At 46.3% G+C, this 22,438-nt stretch overlaps 1 protein-coding gene across 1 annotated transcript in view; it reads right to left on the reverse strand.

The window, feature by feature from the left end:
• Window positions 1-1,893: 1,893 nt before the first annotated feature.
• The window catches only part of PRKCH (protein kinase C eta), a 122,541-nt gene continuing 101,996 nt past the window's right edge, over window positions 1,894-22,438 (reverse strand). The window contains exons 13-14 of the mRNA XM_065838672.2: window positions 4,375-4,518; window positions 1,894-2,903 (exon numbers count right to left, since the gene is read on the reverse strand). Of these exons, the coding sequence (XP_065694744.1) occupies window positions 2,757-2,903; window positions 4,375-4,518 (291 nt within the window). The 3' untranslated portion in view covers window positions 1,894-2,756. The remainder of the gene's footprint in view (window positions 2,904-4,374; window positions 4,519-22,438) is intronic.

Genomic DNA, 22,438 nt, shown 5'->3' on the forward strand with positions numbered 1-22,438 from the left:
GATTCAACCCCTGTCCCATTAAGCCAGCAATCCCTGAGCCAAAGCAGGTACTGGCTGGCCAGAGCAGGAGGTTTTTCTGCTCCCCAGGGTGTCCTTAGACAACATTTTATATCTACCAGTGATAAACAAGCTTTCTGATTTACAGTTCATGAAAATGCTAACAGAGCACCTATATAGGAGTTTCCATTCCCCAGGCTTTCAGGACACGGATTGGTGGGTATCACTACACCAGTAAGTCTCCAAAGGTGAATATTCCACACTTCATACTGTCAGTGGTGTGAGTAAAGCTGCTTGGAGCCTGGGGCCATGGAGATGGGATCACATTTTGATGCTGAAGGCAACACTACAGCACTAGCTTCTCCAGCAGGAATCAATCCAGAAGGTCTCCAGAGCCCGAGGAATAATACAACCAACGAAACCCTGGGATGATACCAACATGCTGGCAAAAAAAAAATGTGTATCACTTACTGTTCTCCTGAACTGATCTCCAGGGAAGGAGAGGCTGTTCATAATCCTCAACAGTGGGAGAGTCAAAAAGCTGTCAACACAAAATTCATAGAAAGTTTTGGTGCTCCCACTCTCCCCGGGCAGTTTAGTTGCACTTAGCCCTTGCCAGGCAAGCACTGCTGCAGTCATAACACTGGGAAACCGAGTGGGAAATGGAGTCAGGAGTTGCCTATGGCCATGTCTGCACCAGACAGGTGAACACTACGCTTAATTCACACGCGAATAAGATGCCACAGTAGTCCCCTCATGCAAATGCCATCATCCCTGTACCTTTTCTTCCTATAAGGGAAAGCAGTTCAAACTACCCTGCAGGACTGGTTCTCAGATCATTTTTCTGGATATCGGCTCTTCCTTCTCCCACTCATACTATGCAACCTTTCCTCCCCCCTTGCCCTGCTTCGAAGGAGCTGAGTATGTATAGACTAGCAAAGAGATGAGAGGCTGGCTGGTTGCCTTGTGGCCAGAAGATACCAAGGGAAGGGAGAGAAGACCAAAGGATGAAGCTATGCTCATATGATAGACAAGATGCAGGAAAGAAAGAGGGAAAACTGGTGTAACACACAAGCACAAAGGCAAGAGGAGTCCAGCGGTAACTGAACCCGAGCCCCACCTGTCGAACAGTTCAGCAGATGGTTTAGGGGTAAAAGGGACTCAGTCAAGTAGAGAGGGCTTGGGTGGGAACGGGTGTCACCTGTATGTAGATCCCAGCTTTGATTTCTTATTTCCAACTTGGTCTCGCAGCAGGTGAGCACAAACACACTGGTTGGTCTCTGCTGTAACAGGGGTTGAGCCTGTGTAATTTCCTTGACAAAGGCTTATGCTCCCCTGCGTCACCTCCACAGTTGCAGCAGTGCAAGGTCTGTGCAGAAGTGTCCCTCTGCTGCATATCACCCTTATCTCAAGTTAAAGCATGTGATTAGCACTATACAAACATGATCTGTTTTGCAAGAGGTTTGAAATTCTTCATCTTCTCCAGTAATTCTTATCTGCCCAAGGAAAAGGCTATAATCCTGACATACAGCTTCAAGCCCAGCAAGGAGTGCAAAGGGGTGCCATGGAGCTACAGAAAAATCATTCAGCTTCCAGAAGAGTGGGGACAGCACAGAACCATCTCCTGGAGTGTCTGGTTTCTACAAACTGCACTGAAAATTAGTCTCGGTCTGTCTGTGGCAGAGGCTTGAGGCTGCGACTGATAAGAAGTGCCCTGTGAGTCATAAGCCCTTAAATCCAAACCAAACCAAGTCACCCTATTTCTTAGATAAGGTTTGTTGCTCTCTTAGGAGAAAGTTGTCCTTTCGTGTTACCTGTTGGTTGACAACTCTGCTTTCAAGCAGTTTACCAGCTCTGTGGCTCCCATCACAATAATAATACAAATAATTTAAGCACTATCACTTTGGATCAAAATTTTAATGGGCACTAAAGCCACAAAAGGGGCTCTGTATAGCATAATTAAATAGAATGGGCCTAAATAAACAGTAAGGTTTTACAAGTTACATTATAGTTGAAAACAGCTGGGAGGCAAAGAAAGGAGCATTGAAGATGCAGGATGTAAAAAGGCATTTCACAGAATGCAAACACTAAAACTTTTCATATCGCACAAACAGTAAAACACTATGAGCACATGACTTCCCTTTGACTTGGAAGAATCTGTGTGGGGCACAAGGCATTTGCTTTTTTTCCTTCTGCTAGTCGGCACAATGAAATATTTCACATGGAAACCTAAACAGTGGCAAAGAGAGCCATTTGTCCTTCGGAAAGAAATAAATACTGCAGAAACAGGTAAAGTCAGTAGGAACATCTGGTTCAGTCAGGCCATGGGATGCTGGATCATGGCTCCAAAATGCCGGACAATGCTGGGACTCCTCAAAATAGTCTTGCAAACAATTGGAATTGTAACAAGTCTGTTTGGCTCAGGGCTGCAAGACACTTGTTTCATGCTCACGCTGACTCCTCGAATCCACTGCAAGCAGCGACATTCAGGCTGAGCCAACTAGCTCAGCATTCAATTCTCTATCTGCATCAGCTATTTACAGTATCGTGTTTGTTCCACCCCGTCAATATTTGATCCAAGAGCTGCATAAATCCTATAAACACAGGAAGGTTTCAATTTCACATTAAGGTAATGTTGACAGTGGTGCTGCTGAATCGTCTAAAGTCAGTGCACTGTTACTCTTTGAGAGTGAAATCTCTGGTAAACTTGGTTTTCATTTCCTCCCAGTCGTCTCAGCAGCCCTTCCCCAGAGCTGTAGCTATTGCTGCAGTTCTGGGCTTGTGAATGAAAAGTTTCTAAATTCATCTTGGTTTATCATCGGAAGAATTCCTTCTTCAATGGGAGTCAGAATGGGCTCCTCTTTTATAAAATCTGGATCAAAGTTGCTCACGTCATCTTTGGATTTCTGTCAAACAGAAAAGGCAAAGGAAAGAGATGTCAAACCTATGTATGATCTGCTTGATCCTCGCTTTGCATCTAGTCTAGTCTAGTCCTGAGCGCAATGAGCCGTCAACCTCCATAACCCAGGCTGGGCTTACTGAAAGCTTTTTCTGGGGTTGGACCGGGAGTAGCTGGGTGCCCGCACAGAGCCTCTATCAGTGCAAAGCCTTTTGGAGCCTCTGAGGCTTCTGACAGGGAACTCCCCGCTCTGATTTAACTCACACCACCTCTGATGAGTTGCCTCTCTGGACAGGTCAGGGCACATAAATCAATTCCTTTCCTCAAGTGGCAGCACAGACCAAGCCATTCAAAGCAGTTATCAGCTGTGCTTCCATTTAGCTGACTCCACACAGTCCCTCCTTATCTGCTGGGTTTTTTGCGGGGTGGGGGGGGGGTTGTACACTCTATGCACAAGCCATTAAACTTGCACAATAATGAATTACTGGGCCGTTGGAAGACAAATGGCTTGGCTCCAGGTGCTGGATTCCTTCCTTCATGCCATAAAGTGGGACTGTTTACAATGCACACACATAAACTGGGTTTGTGGCATATTTTGACACAGCGTGTGTTTTTCCTGCACCCAGAACAAGATGTTTTGTTGACATTGAAGCCTAATGTTCCCAGATCCTGTCTGGCTCACGGTGCAGTGAGGAGGCTCCCATGGCCTTTGATTCAGGACAAGAAACAACACAAGAGCCTGATCTTGAGCTGCCACAGCTCCCGTGAGTGCCTGATTCTGCACCCAGCGACCTTCACAGAGCAGGAGTGGGTTGATTGTTGCCACTAAGAGCTTGCAGAGTGACCACAGCATGAGACAAAGCCACTCCAGGTGACAATTTCAAAGGCAAGGAAGCCACAGAGACAACCTTGGGCAGGCTCTCCACGGAGAGCAGCGCTCTCCTATCACAGAGCATCCTTAGGGCTGTGTAGGACCACTGGGAAAAGGAGCAGCAGTGTCCTCTGCAGCCTGTCTGCCACCTGAACCACTCAACTGACAATGTCCTGAGCAGGGAACACTGTGCTGGGTGTGGAACACACAGTGATATGAGAGAGACAGCCCAGTTGTGAAGGGGTGGCTGGAACAGCCAGGGTGAAGATTACTTACACTGTTTTATGTTTGGGGCAAGGGAAAGGGTTGTTAGGTGCCTAATCTGCTGCAGTTGCTTTTACAAACCTGCATCTTTTGGCTGGGCTGCCTTTGAAAAACCAGCATGGAGAAGAAAAGTGACCTGTATAACATCAGGTAGCCAACCAGCAGCCAAGCCAAGACCAGAGACCTCACCTCCTGGCTCAGGGCTTTTTGTGTCAAAGCTGCGCCCCCTCCACCTCCTTTCCTGTCTCATGGTAATAAACCTGCTTAGACAGCCCAGAAGAGGAAAAAAAAACCCAAACAAACAGGAATCCCTTCCCCCCGCCCCCGCCTCCTTCCCACATACAATTCGGGGCCTGAACGGTGGCTCCATCTGACGCTGGTTCAGCAGGTCCCAGTCCAGATCTTTGAAGTAGGGGTGCCGCAGAATCGCGCTCTCGCCGCCCAGCCCCGGGCTGCCCAGCCGCATGTTGGGGTTCTTTGTCATGAACTGCAAAATAACAACAACAAAAAAAAAGGACTGTTTGTTTCCTCCCATCCGGCAGAGCCACGAGAGAAGGACCTATTAGCAGTCGCACAAAAGCTTGTCCTCAGCTTTCCTGTTGAACCCAGTTGCTGGCCAGACTTCTCAGTTTCATTGTACTGGAACTGCATGCAAGGAACTTGACTCATTTTCTAGAGGAAGAAGCTGGGGTGTATTTCTCCTTGGTCCCTTTTCTTTTGGTTAAATCCTTGGTTACCAAAATAAGAAAGTTGAGTTGCATCGTTTGCAATATTATAGATGTTGCACAGTGGTTTTGGTGGTTATCCATTTCTATATTAATTTCTCAGGAATACAAGCTCACTCTCGAATGCTGCTCACCAGCCAGCCAGGCTTTGGACTGGAGTCAGTCCTGAGCTGTGCCTTTTTCCTAAACCTCAGCCTGCTGAAGAGCAGCCAGAAGCCTACGCTTTCCTTCCTGTCATCTCGGGAAACAGAGGAAAATGAGCAAGGCGCTGGCTTTTCAAGCCCCCCAAGCCCCAGGCAGATGAGAGCAGACAGGTAACCATCTCCTCTCTTGGTGGTGAAACTCTATAAAGAGGCTTTCTTTTTGTAACATTTTTACTCTGCCACCAGTGAAAAGAAATCTCAGACCTCAGTCAAAGTGCTCTGATTTGCCAGGGAGCAGTAAGCAAAGCCGTACATCACGCACACAGCACAGGAGGGCCGTGGCGGGTGCCCTTTACGTCCCGACAAGAATGATGAAGTGTGAGTGTTGTGGATGTTTCTTAGGGGGAAGGGAAATATTGAAGGAGGAGGGGAATCCTTTCCCCAGACAGGAAAAGTGCTAGCTGGCTTGTTAATTTAGGAATCTAGTTCTTAAAAATTCAGTAAAAAACAATCTTACCCCTCGCCTCAAGTATTTCTAATTCATTGGAGAAATCAGGTTATGTTTGAGCTGTGAAAAAAAGCTGCTTTTATTTGCCTATTGAAACAGCAGGATAAAGCAAGCTCCACTCTGGTGGAGGTGTCCAGACGATTTCCTTGAAGATGAAAGAGCATTATGTTTAGCAAACAGCTGAACCAGCCAAACCAGACAAACGGTCACTGTTTCAGGAATGACCAAGTCTGCTGCATCTGAGCAATGGGGAAATGAAAAGAAGAGGAGGTGCAGTGAGAGACCAACTTCGTTCTGACTGCAGGAGCTTTTCAGAAGGTACAAATCCTCCTAGGACGAATGGATAAAAGATCTAGTCATTACCTACAGAGATGAGGAGAAGGAAGAAGACTGCCAGATTCCCTATAGCAGAACTGTTTTCCACCATCCCACCCCAAAACGTCAGTGGAAAGAGCTGTTGAGCGCGCCCAGATTTCTAAGAGCACTCACCAGGAGAGGAGCAAAGCCAACACGGCAGCTGCTTCTGTGGACTCTTCAGCCTTCAGTTATGCAGCATTTCCAGGGTCAGGCCCAAGGACAAGCACAACTTCTCTGTCTCCCCAACCCTTTCAACCTGTTTTTCTCCCTTTCTACCAGGAGAACCCAAACACAATTTGTTTCCCAAGGGACTCTGCCCCACTGTGGGATAACGATCCCCAGACAACAGCTTGGTTTCCAAACCAGAAATGGGTCAAGCCAAAACCTCTCAGAGACCTGCTTCAGACAAGCCTTCGCAAGTCTCAAGCTAAACTTCTTTGGTTTGCAAAGCAGGTCAGAAATCTCTTAGCAGCCCCATCTTTCTTTAGAAAATCCCTGCCCAGTTTCTTTGTCCCCACAGATGGGTATCTGCACCTCACCAGCTCTTATTTGCATTGCTGGAACAGCTAGAAAGATTAAACAAGATCAGAGCTTGCTGGTGCTGGGAGTGGTATAGACCAAAACAATCCAAAAACACAAGATAAATAGAAGGAGAGCTGGGAATAAATCCCATGTCTCCTGGCTCTTGACCCACCACCACCTCCATTAGACCAGGAAGCTGCTGCTAAATCAGGAGGGGAAAAAAAAACAATCATGAAAGCAGATAAATCTCTGAAAAGGGCTGGTAACGTGCTTTGCTTGGGTTCCCATTCATGCTCAACCATATAAGACCAAAAACCTAAACTGGGCTGCCCATTCCCAGACCAGCGAAGTCCTGGGATATAAAAGTGTGTTCACATTCCTGTTCACTTGTTTTGGTCCACAAGATGCCAAAATTGCACCAAGCGAAGGCATCCGATGCAACAAGCCGAGAGCCAACATAAATGCATTCCTGGCTGCTTAAAACACCCTTTTTGCTGGGACAATGAGGATTAGCCAAGGGCCATCCCTCGAGGTGGGCTGTTTTGAGCTCTGAAAAAGCAAAGCATAACATTCAAAAAACGACTGTTCGGATTCGACCGGCATCGGACCCGCAGATTGAGAAACCTAAGTTGGGTAACTCTAGGCACCATCTACCCCAATGTTTGGTGTCCAAAGGAGGCAGGAAGAGAGTGAAGGCTTCAAATTCACCCACTGCTGGGACACATCCCCCTGGTTGGCTGCTGAGAACGACGCCGGGCTGCCACAAAACCCCTCTGAATTAATCCTTGCCTCTGACAGGAGTGAGCTGACCCACAGGACACCCCATCAAGCAGCACCTTCCCCAGCTGTCAGGCCTGAGCTCAGCACTGCTGCTTCTCTTGCTGTGTAAAAACAGGGCTTTGAAGGACAAGGGTACCAAGGGATGAAGTGATCCACCAGCACCATAAACCACTCTGGACAAGGTTTCTCTAAGCTTGTTTTGCAGACACTGCAAGTGCCTAACGCAGGCTAGCAGGACCTCAAAAGTGAATATAAGCCATGCACTCTGAAAAGAACATCTACCCAGGATGAAAAGGCCTCCTTTTCATGGCAAAGTCACCCCAATCTGCTCCAACAAAAGGGTGGGATATCATTCCAAAGGATAGTCCGTCTCTTACCGTTAACTTACATCCCTGATAAACATATTGTGTGCTGTGTTGAGACCTCTCGATTGCATCTGTGCATGGGAACAGGCACTGAAAATGTTTTATTTAAGCATCATTGTGCAGTACATTAAATATGTTCCTGCGCTTTGGGCAGCCATAGCATCCCTGCAGGTTACTCAGCCTGCGGATGTTCACACTCCTCTGCACCCAGGGGCTGTGACAGAAAATGAGAGATTGGCCATGGCTGCTGTTCCCTTATGTAAAATCTCCTGGTGAGTTTTGGAAACAGTTGGTCTGTCACAGGCTGGTGAAGGTGGGGTGTTTTCCCTGGGAAGGGGCTCCAGTCTTTATTTGGCAATCTGGCTGAAAAGCAGACCTGCAAGCAGTGACTCCAACAGAGACAGTACTGATGCTTTGCACTGGAACAGAGTTACTTGCCTTACTGTAAGAGGTATGTAAAATAAAAGGAATTTTTTATAAGACAGTTTCCATCAAAATGAATAACTAACCCTCTCAAGCACTGTTGGAATTCACCAGAAATTATTGCACTGGCAAAGAAATGGATGAAATGTTGCCAGGAAAAAAACAAAAGACTATACTGACCTCTCAAAACCCCATGGATCCTTTCCTTTCTTTGCCTCAGGCCGTACTGACATTTCTCAGCTGCTATAGGGTAGCATCTGACAGCCCGTCTCACGCCACCTCCGCTATCTGATGGCACTTCTAGCAAAGCAAACAAAGAACCTGGGATTTCTGAGCAACTTAATTACAAGCTCAGCCTTCATCTCTGAAATAAGTAGCTGGGGCCCGTACTCAAGTCTCCAACCGTGGAAGAGGAATTTCTGCGGCAGGAAGGGTAAAGCTGGGTGCCCCGAGCACCCAGATGCTGCCCTCTGCACACGAGCAGGCTGCGCAGGGGAAAGGATTTTGGAAACGCAGCTGATCTTTCACCAGATCCCTCCGGCAATATTCCGAAACAGCTGGAAAATGTCCTACAAAGTGTTGGCTGCTCCTGGCATCCACGGGAAGGCCACAGTGGGATGGACTCTTGCTTCCCAGGTTGGAAAGCCCTAAATGTCCTTCCAAGTACAATCCAACAATGTTTTTGCAGGTGGTAAGATGTTCAGCAGAAAATTTTTTGTGGCAAGATGTCATCTCCTTGTGTTTACTGAGTATCTCTAAGTTTGTATGATAATTAAGAATCCACCATGAATCTCAGCTTTTAGCACACAGAGCCCGGTGAGGAAACATAGAGAAAAAAAATACAACAGTAACAAGAAGACGCCAAACTAGAGATGTTCCTGAGCAAAAAAAATTTCACATAATCACCCAAAACTAAGACGCCTCCCAGCAAAACCAATAGCAAGACTATCAATCCTAAACTTGAGCCAGTCAAGCCCTCGCCCTGTGGTCACATCCAGCCGTGAGTAATTATTCCATTCCTGGTTTGAAGAGCCCCTTGGGAGCATCCACAGACTGGGTCACTTTGGGCTGCAACAGTTTGCCAGGCAGCAAACTCGAGTGAGGCTCTCTCCGACCTCAGCTAACCCCTCTCAGCAGCATCGCAGCCAAAACCAGCAGCTGGAATGAGCCAAAAACATGACTTCACAAAATCATTTGAAAACATCTACTGAAAGAAAACGTAGCAAGCCATGACAAGAAATTAAAAGCTGGAGATTAGTCCGCAGAAGGCCCGTGAAGCTACAAGGGAAAAACGCAGACGTAGAAGTGCCAACCGCTGGGAAAAATCTGCGTCAGCCCTGGGAGCTCAGCCCGTGAGCAGGTGATGGAGAGCAGGGGACCTACACCGGTCCCCCCCTTCACCCGCTACGTGCCTTGGACCACGCTGGGAAGGGCTCCAGGTCTCCAGACTCCTCCAGTGCTGCTCACATGCAGCATCGCAACTTTGGTCTCAAGAGGCTGAGTCTGCAAATTAGTCTGGAAGTCAGTGAAGGGATGTTTGCACAAAACAGATGTTCCCAAGCATTAATTTCCTTGAATTTGCAAGTTCCCTTTCTCAATACTGGAATCCCTGATAGGTTTTATGTAACTTATATATGTGCTATTTGCATCAGGATAATGAATTTCATGAGTTATATCACAGTGACTAGATTACGTGAAATTGTGTCACATTCTAGGGAAAGACTAACAAGCCTGGATCCCTTCACAGAAGTAACGCACTTCAGGAAGAAGAATACAACTTCCTGATCAGCTATTCCTTTCACACAGCCAGCCATCTGGATGAGGAAGAAACAGTTACTTCTTGTATTAAAGAAAGTCTTAGATGCACCAGCTCCCATCACGACTCGATGCCCTGGGCAGGCTGTATTTACCTTGCCCCCAAGCAGCTCATCTTTCAAATGCAAGCGCATGGCAGAGATGGAACCTCTCCCCAGTCTTACAAGCAGGGAACAGAGATCCCAATAAATTAAACCCTTTAGTTTGCCAGGAGGCCAAGGGCTGCCTGTCACAGATACGATGACAGACCCTAAGTCTCACCTCCTCTCCATCACACCACTTGCCTCAGAGAACCCCTATTCAGGATTGTGCCAATGCAACAATCAAGCTCAAACCATCAAAGGAAAGCAAAATTTCCCTCTTCGTGGTATTAACATTTCCTGCCCCTTGGTGTTTCTCCCGTGTTGCTACCAAAGTGAAAATCAGCAGCAGCACAGGAGACTTATCACCCCACAGTCTCCCCTCCAGTAAGGAGGGAGAGCAGGGAGATCGGGAGATACCCAACAGGCTCATCTTCATTAAGATTCATGAGCTAAACTAACAGGGCAGAAATTAACTCGAAAGGAAATAAGATTTCTCAAAGATCTATTTGATCTCAGACAAAAGGGAATCGTTATATAAATAGAGCAATTACTCTAATTAAGGCTTCCCTTCATGAATCTCTCAACTGAATGCTGCAGTTGCCGAAGACAGTTTGGCTGCCTATTACGTAAGGCAAACAAACCCGCAGTCTGGGGATTCATCAGCCTCCATCCACCCCTAAACAAAGGAGAAGAAAGATGGCTCTATGGCTCCGTCTGTTAACGTCTGTAAGATTTTTAATGACTGGAAGCCAGGAGGCATTAGCATAGCAGAGAGACTTTTTTTTTTTTAATAGAAAAGCTGTTCTTTTGAGCCGGTCTTGTCTTTTGCTCTCTTGGGCAAGGCTCCCATCACCTATCATCGCAGTCCTGCCGGAGCAATGCTCACAAACATGCCTCGCTCCCCATACCAGAGCAATCCAGGGCTCAGACACACAAGGGGGGTTACAGCGACCGAGGGAACCCGATTTCAGCCGAAGCTCCACAGCTAGGAGCAGGGTGGTGGGAGAGCTCTCCCATGGAAGTCCTCACACTTACGGCAGCTCAGCTGGTACCTGGTAACTTAAACTGCAGTGATTCAGCCGTGGGTGTGAGCCAGCCGCTTGGGAGACTGAGTCCTACTGACCTTCAGTGAGGACTGTGCTGCTGAGAGGAGGACTTGGGATCACCACGGCTCTCACGAGTGCTACCTCTGTTTTACACTGGGGATTTGCTCTGATTGCATCAGCTCTGGTGCCCTTAGCACAGGCAAGACATGAACCTGTTGGAGAGGGGCCAGAGGAGCCACAGAAACAATCTGAGGCTGAACAGCTCTGCTGGGAGGACAGGCTGGGAGAGTTGGGGTTGTTCAGCCTGGGGAAAAGAAGGCTATGGGGAGACCTTATTGTGGCCTTTTTAGAGGTGGTGGATGTCCCATCCCTGGAGACATCCCAGGCCAGGCTGGACAGGGCTCTGAGCAACCTGAGCTGGTGAAGATGTCCCTGCTCATGGCAGGGGTGGCACTGGATGAGCTTGGAAGGTAACTTCCAACCCAAACCATTCTATGATTAGAGGCCATGTGGTGTTTTGGCTTCCTACCCTGCACACAGCAGGATCAGTTGCTAAAAGCGCTGATTTGTACCAGTGCAATTCATAACGCTGCTAAACCAGAGCGTGACCCACACATGCACAGGGTGCTTCCACCCCCGTGCTGGCGTTCTGGCTACAGAACACTGTGAGGAGGTGAGATCTTTCAGTATAGAGAAGGTCCAGTGAGCACAGTGCCAGGGCTCAGAAGTACAAGACTGCCCTGAAAGTATTTTAAGGAGTTGGGGAGGAAGAGAGTGTGAGATCTCCTTTATTTCCTTTTCCGGATAAAAAAGGAATGGGAAAGGAGGTAAAAACCAGTCTTCAGCCCTGCTCCTAAAAGCCAGAAGACTGTAACAATAAGCACAACAGCAGTCATGTTTAACGTGCCGGCTGCAGGCAAGGACAAAATGTCAGTGCAGTGGATATTAAGCAGATGAATTTGATCTCGTTTCCCCCTAGTGCAGAAATGGCTGCTGGATGCTGCCCAGTCAAAGGTTGAGGGAACAAGAAGGATTAACTGTATTGCAAATAATACTAAGCAAGAGACCAGCAAAATAAACCAAGGTAGACAGAGCAACTCACGTGTGGGATAGACATGTCTGGCTCCACATCTCCTGGAGGCGTAAACTGATGTAACTTCGCTATCACCAGGAGAGAACTTGGCCCAAAATACAGCAATTAAACGTTGTCTGAATAGATACAAACTTCCTTGCTGCACCACAATCTACCTGTATCCCAGCCTCTCCCCACTCATCAACCAATAACTCATCAACACTAATCCAGAATGAAGAGGCCACAAGTATCAAATGCATATTGGCCCCTGATGATAGCTAGTGATTTTTGATGATTCTGCCTTTGGTATTCCTGTAATAAATAATAATAAACAGAAATTAACTTTAGTCATTAGATATATGGAATATTTAACACAGGTTTCAGTCAAGATGTCACTCCAGAAGTCTGTGTTTTCAGAACAGATGAGCCAACGCCAGTTCCCACGTGGGTCACTGACTGCTCGGTCTCAAACTCCAGCTGTTGTTTTTAAATTACACCAGTTGGACTATAGCTACAACATGGGGATATGCAGGTCAATTACTAAATCAATACATCAGAGCAATACAAACGGGGAGGGAGAATGAGTACCACACTTATTAACAGATGGGGGGCATGATCCCACTCTTATTTTAAGCAGTGGTAAAATCTCCCTAGGGCTGCACAGGAAAACAATTAATCCTTTTCTGATTGTCTTGTCAAGAGGAACCGGGAATCTATTACACAACCCTGGGTGGCCTATTTACATACGGTCAAGTATAAAGGAGAGTAAAGTGCCCCAGACAAACCTGTAAAGGCCAATTAGGGGGAAAAAAAATCACAGGAAAATACTTCAAAGGAGCTTTTTTGTGGTCTTGGTTGTATTTCGATTCTTTTAAAGTTCCTGAAAAGATACAGCAGGTCAGAAAGCTCAAAGCTGGAAGGACAAGTAAGACCTACAGCCCTGAACAGCTTGGACAACCGGAGGTTTGTTACCCCTGTAGCGATGCTGAGAGCTCCCAGTCAGATGGGCTGGACCCCTCTGCTGGGGTTGCACCATGAGAGCTGGTCCCATCATCCGGCCGTCACCCCCATCTCCAGGTCAGACCCCGGCTCTCAAGCAAATCCTTGGGCCATTCGACAAGATCATATTTCAATGTACTTCACCAAAATGCCTTTGAGGGTCTATAATCACAGTCTATGTGTGGGAGAGCAGAGAGGTGAGACCAGGCCACAAGTTTTAGGTTTGGCCATGGGAATTGCTTCTTCATAGGAGGAAGGAGAGAAAGAAGAGGGGGAGAAAAAGTCGGCTTCTTCATTTCTTTTTTTTTTTTTTCACCTCTGGCAGGAAAGAGGAGGATGAGTCACACCTGACATTACAACAGGCAGCGTTAGGAGCTTTTGTTATGAAGCAAATCCAAGCCTGCATGCTGCGTACTGAAACAAGAAGCTAATTTCAACCCATTTGAAAGAGAAAGGTAAAAGAGCTAATGACTATGATGAATTTAGCCTTGGCAAGTTATATAGAGATGGCTTTAGTTTTCTTACACAGTGAATTATTCAGAAGCATGGGAATGCTATTGTGGGGAAAAGTAACGCTTCAGGAATGAGTGCGATCAATAGACAGAAGAGATTAAAATCTCTGGGAAAGCTGTTTGAGAATTAAGAGGCAAAGAGTAGGAGGCAGTGTGTTACAGAGATGGATATGCAAGCTCAAGCAAAGGAGGCAACAAGGCAATCTGCAGTGAAGCACAGCCTTGTCGCTTCACCACAGTCTGTGTTTATGGCAAAACGGGTCTAGAGAAGAGATAATTTAAAACTGCAGAACTCCTCCCCAGCTGGGAAATGACAGGCTCCAGAGTCCTGCTTTTGCTGCAGAGGAGCCAATGAGGAAACGCAAGATGAAAGCATTTCTAAAAAACAAAATAAAGGAAAAATGTGTACATGGATCCAGCATAGAGCTTCACAGAGAGATTTAAATATTGGCCTCACTCTGACAGCCAAAGCTTAATCAAAATGTGCAAGAGGATTTATGGAGCCTGCCAACTCTGAAAAGATGCCAAGGAGAATAATTTATTGGCAAATTTGAGGGCATTTTTAATATCTGCCTTTGTTAGGTGCCTCAGCTCTGAAGATAAAGCAGTGAGCTCATCTATTTCCCTCTTGGATTTCAGTGAGTCCACCATTGTGGTGTTCCTTTTCATCTTTGTCTAAACAATACTCCCAGCATCTGGTTCATTCAGAAACATGTTCATTCTGGCTATTCCAGCACTGCATGTGAAACAGATTATCCACCTTTTTCTGTCCCTTGGAAAGAAAGAACGTGGCTCAGATCTGTAGAACGCAAGTGCAAAGGAGAGACACGTGCCTTGGGCAGAGTGATGTAAAGATGTAGGTCCCTTGCACCATCAGCATCCGGCAGCCTCGTTTCACACCTTAAGCGTTCAGGAGAGGACGGGGGAGCACAAACTGGGGGTTTGTTCTGGCTCACACAGCGGCCAAACTGACCGCCCAGGATCTAGGGAGAAGGTGAGGCACAAAGGCAGCAGGAAGCACACGTGGATTGCGCTTGGATGTGCCAAGCAAAGCACAGCCCAGGTATTCTGAGTCATGTGCTGCTTGCTGGAGCATGCAGGGAGGGGGCAGACACCCACCGCGGTATCTGAGCTGACGACAGCCCGTTCTGACCTCCCAGTATTCAGGGGTGTTTGACCCCAAGCAAGTGCAGTGTATGAAGAGAACAAACTTCTCCAAAGTTCAGAAGACCTCACCCTCCAGGCTGATGTCAGGGGGAGCAGCTGCAGCAAGGAGGCAGCTTGGACCATCCAGCTCTCTGCTGAACTTAGACGTCCTCGCCAGCAGTCCGAAACCAGCCCTTTTCCCTTCACTCCTCTGTCACAGCAAACTTCACTTTGATTATGTTTAAAATCTGCTTCTAAGTCTATCTGCTGTAAAAACTGCAGCCTCTGCCTCCTCTCCTCATTAATGGCATTTTCAAGTTACTTACAGTGGTGCGGTCAGTCTGGTTGAGCCCAGAGCACTCACCATCCATAAAGCCTTTCACAGAATCACACAATGTCAGGGATTGGAAGGGACCTCAAAAGCTCATCCAGTCCAATCCCCCTGCCGGAGCAGGAACACCCAGATGAGGTTCCACAGGAAGGTGTCCAGGCGGGTTTGAATGTCTGCAGAGAAGGAGACTCCACAACCTCCCTGGGCAGCCTGGGCCAGGCTCTGGCACCTTCATTGTGAAGAAGTTTCTTCTCATATTTAAGTGGAACCTCCTGTGTTCCCGTTTGCACCCATTTCCCCTTGTCCTATCATTGGTTGTCACCCAGAAGAGCCTGGCTCCATCCTCCTGACACTCACCCTTTACATATTTATAAACATTAATGAGCTCACCCCTCAGTCTCCTCTTCCCCAAACTAAAGAGCCCCAGCTCCCTCAGCCTTTCCTCACACAGGAGATGCTCCACTCCCTTCAGCATCTTCGTGGCTCTGCACTGGACTCTCTCCAGCAGTTCCCTGTCCTTCTGGAACTGAGGGGCCCAGAACTGGACACAATATTCCAGATGTAATCTTTCTGAAAATAAGCCACAGCACACACAAGAGGGGTCCTGACCAAGGGTTTGAGCAACCTTGGTTTAATCCCCTTAGGTTAGGTAGTTCACTCCTGCCGCAGCACAGCTCAGTGTCCACTTTGCCTTCTCTCCTTCTGCTGGGCCTGGCTGGAGTGCCCCAGGGAAATTTATTTTCTGTATCACTCCAATCTTATTTCTTCTCAACCCGTTACAGTAACTTCGTGCAGCACAGCCCGAGTGTCCAAGGGCTCTGCTGGAGCTGTTATCCTGCACCCAGCTAGACTGGACTGCCCTGTGCTCTGACCACATGGGTTATCACAAGTTCCTCAGAATGTCTTCAGAATGGCAAGAAGTAACAACCCAAACTCTGTACTCCCCAGGAAGCCCTGGATTTAACTCACACACCCACACTTAAACATAATAATCAAATTTATCTCTCATTAGGAGCCATCACTCTCAGTTCCTGAGAAACAATGGGCTTGCTTTCATCAGAAGCAGCAGTGGTAGATTTAGTTTTTTCTCATTAAGTATCACCTGCAAATGCAGGAAAGAAGAAAACCCAGACATACATACACATACTTTCCCAGCTGCTATTCAACTTCTTTCTACGTATGCATATGGACACATAAAGCATTTCTACAATTCACTACCAGTGCCCTCTTGATTTAAGGTAGAATTGGTTCACGTTTTGAAATAATATCCACAGGCTTCTGCCCAGCAACTCAAGAGAAACTGCTGGTGGAACACTACTCATTATAGTAAGCACCCTCTGGGGAAGTCCCTTGTGTCTGATGGTACCCAAGTGACTGAGGGGCCTAAGGCGGCTTCATATGCGCTCTTCTGGGCAGCCAAGGAATGACAAACTTCTGTAGAGAGTTTTGAGTGGCTTTGTTAATTAACAAGATTAAAATTAGCTGAGCTGTTGTGGAAAGGCCCCCATATCTCTCTCCCACTGAAGATGAAGTGCCTGGTTGCTGTCTGCACTGCAACATTCCTGAGACCTTTTCTTGCTCTCCAGAAAAACCTGTGTGTGCTGCCTCCTGGCAAAAGGGGATAAGTTACACTGCTGGAAAGCCATCGGTACTGAATATCACCATGTGGGCTAGCTGTACAAACAAGCCAAAAAACCTACAGAAATAAGTGAAAAGCCATAGTTTCTGGGTTTCAATCTGTGATGTGGGCTGACAGGAATGGGAAAAGAGGGTTCTCCTTTGTAGATCAGGACTTCTAGATGAGGCTTCAAGGCTGTCTGGAGGCAAAGGGGATTTAAACCATGGCACATTTAGCCATTCCCCCTCCAGCTGCTCCTGAGAGCCATGCAAGCCCCTTCCTGGCTGTTAGCAGAAGCTGGGAAGGAAATCCCAGTTTTCTCACCTTGTGCTCTAACAGCCAAAAATTACTCCATAAATCACAGGTCATTAGAGCAGGACCAGGCTCCTGCTGACCCACAGAGCATCACTATCGCTGCGGCCGAGTCTGAAGCACCGATTCGCAGACCCAACAGCCCCTTGATGTTACCAGGGCAGAGCAAAGTGGATTTTAGGCAAGTCAGCAAGAGCAAAGTCTAAAGATGGGGAGGTGGTGGGGTGTATGTGTTAGATTTTAGTGGTGGTGTTGGAGTGCAGAGGGTACCGGGGTATCTGGAGGGGAGAAGTGAAGCAGCAGAGTTCACTAAACCAGAGTACTGGCCTTTTGAGTCAGCGTCACTTCCAGGCTATTATTCTCTAGAAAAACAGATCAAGTTTATCTTTTGCGTGTTTGGTACCGTGTTGCTGACATCATTTGTCTCCAAAATACGGGTCATGTTTGCTCTCAGCTGAGCAATCTCACCCCTTTGCACTAATCCACCATCATTTGGATTCCCTGTGCTGTTCTACCTGGGCTGGGTGGGAGTGCAGGCTGCTCAAACCACAGCCAAGCTCCTCCTCACCTTCCTCTCTTCTTGCCCGGTGTTTATTTTTCACATGATAACCACATGGAGGGTGACATAACAGATCTCCCAACTCCAGTGATGTTTTCTTCAAAATATATGGTTTTAATCTGCTGGAGGGAGAATAGGCTTTAGTCTCATTTGTGTCCCCAAAATATTCAGCTACAAATGGGGTTGTCCAAGCCTCACTTTTGGAATGGGGATTTCGGTGAGGCTCACATTAAGCCTGGAGGTTGGCACACAAATGCCAAGGAACACCCTTGGCTTCAGCAGACTCAGCTGTGCCAGGAGGTCAGAAATCCAGGGTGCAGAAGGCAGAGTAACGCTAAAGGCTTCCCTGGGGAGATGCTGATCTGTAGCCCCTGCTGTTAGCTGGCTCTGAGAGTGAAAACAGTTAAACTGCAATTGCACGTCCAAGTTTCCAAGCCTCTGAGCCAACCATTGCTACTTCAGATCATCAGTCCATGGAGCGACTCAATAGGCTTAGTCCTTCTCTCCTCATCTGAAACCAGACTTGGGAAAGGAAATCCCTGCAGCTTTCCCTGTGAATTTGCTTCCCATTACACCATCGACTTTTGAGATCCGATTTTCACTGTCTCTCTTCATTCTCCCCTTCAGCTAAGCCTGACTGTGAGCAAGACAGTGTGACTGGATTGCATTTGAGAAAGTCATGCATGAAGCGAGTGAAACACGCTGCCAAAATACCACCCCACTTACGGGAAACGAGAGGATTGTATTTCATTTCGCAGCTCACTCAGCTGAGTCCCAAAGCCTCTGGTTGCCTGGAAAGCCACCCTCTTTGCTCAAGCACATTTTGCCAGTGACAATTTACAAACTCACAACACGGACATGCTGTAACAAAGCAATTTCCTGCTGCACTCACATCGTAAAAGATCTGATGCAGCAATCTCTGCTCTCTGCGTGCTCACAAAGTTTCTCTCTCACAGTCTCTTCATCATCAGACACCAGTGACTCTGTCAGCTGATGGCCAAGAGTATTTGAAAGAATTTCTTTCAAAGACACAGATCCAATAGCTCCTCTGGCATAAACTCCTTGTGAGTAGGGCTATGGAGAAACTTTTTGCGGGAGCAAGAAAAATAAAAGCAAAACTTACACTTAGAACGAGCTGAAGTTGTCTGAATCTGTTCAGCAGCAATTCTCCTTTTCTGGACCTTTTTCTGCTCCCAAATCCATGCCCAGTTCAACTTGCTCACACAAGCAGGGGAGACCTCAGTTTGAGACCTTTCCTCCTGACTGGAACCATCGATTTCCAAATTCCCCAGTGACACACTCAGCCGGGGCAGGTACACGAGTGAGATTTTCTACTTCCCTCCTCTGGGAGTATCGACTCCAGCAAAATCCTGCTGATTGACACTGAATTAGCTCTGCCTTACTTTTTCCCCAGCTCTTGAGGGAAAATATCAAGGACAAAAACACATTAAAAAGGGAAATAGAGAAAAACTTCTTTTTTTTTAGAGCAGATATTTCTGCTTTCAATTCTAAACAAGGTCCCAGGCCACTGAGGTAGTTTTTGTTTACCTTGGTACCAGGGCTCAGAAAGAAGACAGGAACACCCAGAGACCTAAGTGAGGTCCTAAGGATGTATTTTGGTAATTATCAGGAAACCGTAAAGATTAACAGCTTGCAACCTTCAGAAATCCTGTGGTTTCTGATGGTGGGGAAATTGGTGAAGCACAATTACGGTACATGAAAGCAAAACAAAATAACAACACCTGTGAAATGGGTCCTAAAACCTACTGTCCTTGTTTACAATGAAGCTCTTCCTGAAGGCAAACAGATCAAGTGCTTTCTAAACCTGGATCTATCCATTCATAGAGCATCTCTAAGCACCTACACCTAATTGCATCTTCCTGGCAGAAGAATTTGCTTTTCATTTCAGAGCTTTGTACCACTCAAGACTAAGTGAATCCTCACCAGTCCCGTCCAAGGTTAGGGGCCAGAACTTTTAATGAGGGGATAATCCAGTTATTAAGGCTATTAAGGCCTTGGCCTGCAACACAAGAGACCCCAGGTTTAATTCCCTGGTCTTCCATAGGCTTCCCATACCATGTAATTACTAATAATCACTTATGTCACTGCAGTAGCTGAGTGCTCTGATTTTCCAGAGCTCTTGATATCATAGATTAGAAGGCACTGCCACGGTTGTAAACCAGGGAGTTCAAGTTCAATGTTGGACGCAAACACGGTAGTGATTGGAAGATGCTTACGTGGTACTAATGCTGTACCTGAGAGAAATACTGTTAGCATCAGAATTTCATGAGGAAAAAAATATACATATTTAGCAGCTAGAAAATCTACTGTCTTCCTTCATGAAACAGAGAAAAGGGAATTAAAAAAGCCAGCTTCAACACTCTGTGTTATATCAACACCCGAAAATACCAACTAAACATTATCGGTACATTGCAAATATAGTAGCTCAGCAGTGATCACATTTGTTATCATTCAAAGGAAATCTAAGTGCGTGGGTTTCTTCCATTTTAATCTAGAGCCCCAGACAATCTCATGACAGGATGTTTCTGTTAAAGCCAACATGCTCTGACGCCTCTACAAGCTAAAGGATATGACAGGGAAGAGGAAACAAGGAACATTTCTAGTAAAGAACTCTTGAATCCCAAAACAGCTACTATGACACTGCAGAAATTCAGGCTGTAGCAAATTACCACCAGTGCTGCAAAATGATGCAAAAGTCACTTCCAGGCAGCAGCCACCCAGAGAACAGCAACACTGAAGAACTGGAGGTCCAGTAAAAATTTCATTTGCAACTACCCACTAGTTAATCCCAAAGTTCCTGTTGATGCCTGAAATTTCAGCCTTTTCCCCAAAACAGACATCTGATAGCACAGTGCCTCTCTTGAGCAGCATGTGTGCGTTTCAGAGAGGCGGTTTTGTTCTCATTTGGGTTTCAACAGAAACACGTGATACAGCAGACAAGCAGAGTGGCTGGAGAGGAGACCTTTTCCAGGCAAGTAATTGGCACTTGTTAAATTGACTGTGCAGTTTTGGAGACGCTCGGTCAATCTCTATTTAAATTCTTAGCTCCCTCCTCAGTTCTGAGCCTCTTCTTCCAGCGCATCTCATAGTATTGTTGCTTGTTAATCACAGAAGGAACCCACTGTTAAAAGTTGGGCTCTGCATATGGACTAGAGCAACCCGGCGTGAATGCAGCTTGCACTGGCTGTTTCTATAGGTTCCCATCAGAATGAGGAAAATAAGCATTCAATCATTAAGAGGCTAAAACATAAATCATATTTTATTATACCCCAAAATTCCTGTTACGCGGATCATGTATCTGACCACATTTTACCTTCATCTCATACTTATGTCAGATACCTGCAACAAATTCACTCTGCTATTACTTGTCATTGCAGAAGAGAAATTGGCTCAGGCACTCAAGAGTCCCCATCCAACAACATGAATGCTGCTCCAGGAGCTGCAATAAGTTTGAATTTCATATTTCTTATTTTCAATATGCTGCAGGTTATTTACAAAACCCAAGAGAGCCTTCAGCATGACAAATGATAACTCCTGAGCACAACCTGTTTCAAAGTACAACCCTTTCCCTCCTCAAGAAGTGGGTTTTATTCTTAGTTGGTTTCTGTTGAATTTATTAGATGCATTTTCAGCTACAAAAAGTAATTGCTCAGTCTATATCCCACAGAAACATTTCAGCAGAAAACTTCCACATTCTTGCTACTAAAGATCTGATGAATACAAACTGTCCTCTTTCATTTAAATGGTCCCATCATTCATTAACCCATTTCTGTGAGTCAGTGCTCCACAAGTTCTTATAAATTACTATCTTATCCAACTATTTCTTTGGCCCTCTATTACCGCACTAGTCAGTAGCATCCAGTCTTAAATGCATCTTTGTTCACAATGCTTTGGGAAGGAAAGGAAATACTCCTCCTCTCTCCAAAGGGTGCTTAAAGATATTAAGTCATTTGGTCAGGGGCAGTAGTAAGTCAGTGGCAGAACAGCCAAGTTAGGTCTCCTGACTCCTGGGTTAACACCCTTGTCATTTAATCACCTTTTGATTCATTACAGTAAAGCCAGGGACTTCCAATGCACCGAGTACTGTTTGCACATGAACAGCCTGACGTCTTAAAAAGCTTCAATTTCATGTCACAGGCAAAGAAAGTTGTGAGGCACGTGGATAAGAGAGCTCCTGGGAAAACTCAGGAATACATGGTAGAACAAGACTAGGAGTAGCCAGCAGCAGAACTCCTCTAACCATTTGCTGTACAGCCCCATTTTTTTTCTCCCAAACACACAAAAATGAGAAAACCGTCTTTGTATGCAGGCAGACAACAATCCCTGGGTGTGTCTGGTATTATCAACACTCAGAACAAAGTATTACCATGAAGACTTCACTTCTTCACCAATCCAGCCACATGGAAATCATATGGTCACTACTGATTAAATACTGTGTATCAAATACTGCTTCTGTTCTGGAAGATGACTATATATAGTGCTGGTTTCGGCTGAGACAGAGTTAAGTTTCTTCCCAGTAGCTGGTGTAGCACTGTGTTTTGGATTTAGTATGAGAATAATGTTGATAACACACTGGTGTTTTAGTTGTTGCTTGAGCAGTCAAAGACTTCTCAGCTTCTCATACCAGCCTGCCAACGAGAAGGTAGGGAGTGCATGAAAGGTTGGGAGGGGACACAGCCAAAACAGCTGATCCCAAGTGACCAAAGAGATATTCCAACCATATGATATCGTGCTCAGTATAAAAGGTGGGGGAAGAAAAAGGAAGGGAGGGAATGTTCAGAGTGATGGCGTTTGTCTTCCCAACTAACTATTACAGGTGATGGAGCCCTGCTTTCCTGGAGATGGCTGAACACCTGCCTACTCATAGAAAGCAGTGAATGAATCCTTTGTTCTGCTTTGCTTGTGTGTGTAGCTTTTCCTTTACTTATTAAACTGTCTACCTCAACCCACAAGTTTTCTCACTTTCACTCTTCTGAGTCTCTCCCTCATCCCACTGGAGAGGAGTGAGCGAGAGGCTGCGTGGCGCTTAGCTGGGGTTAAACCACGACAGTTGTAAATCATTAAGTCAGA

This window comes from Patagioenas fasciata, chromosome 5, assembly GCF_037038585.1.
Source record: "Patagioenas fasciata isolate bPatFas1 chromosome 5, bPatFas1.hap1, whole genome shotgun sequence".
NCBI lineage: Eukaryota > Metazoa > Chordata > Aves > Columbiformes > Columbidae > Patagioenas > Patagioenas fasciata.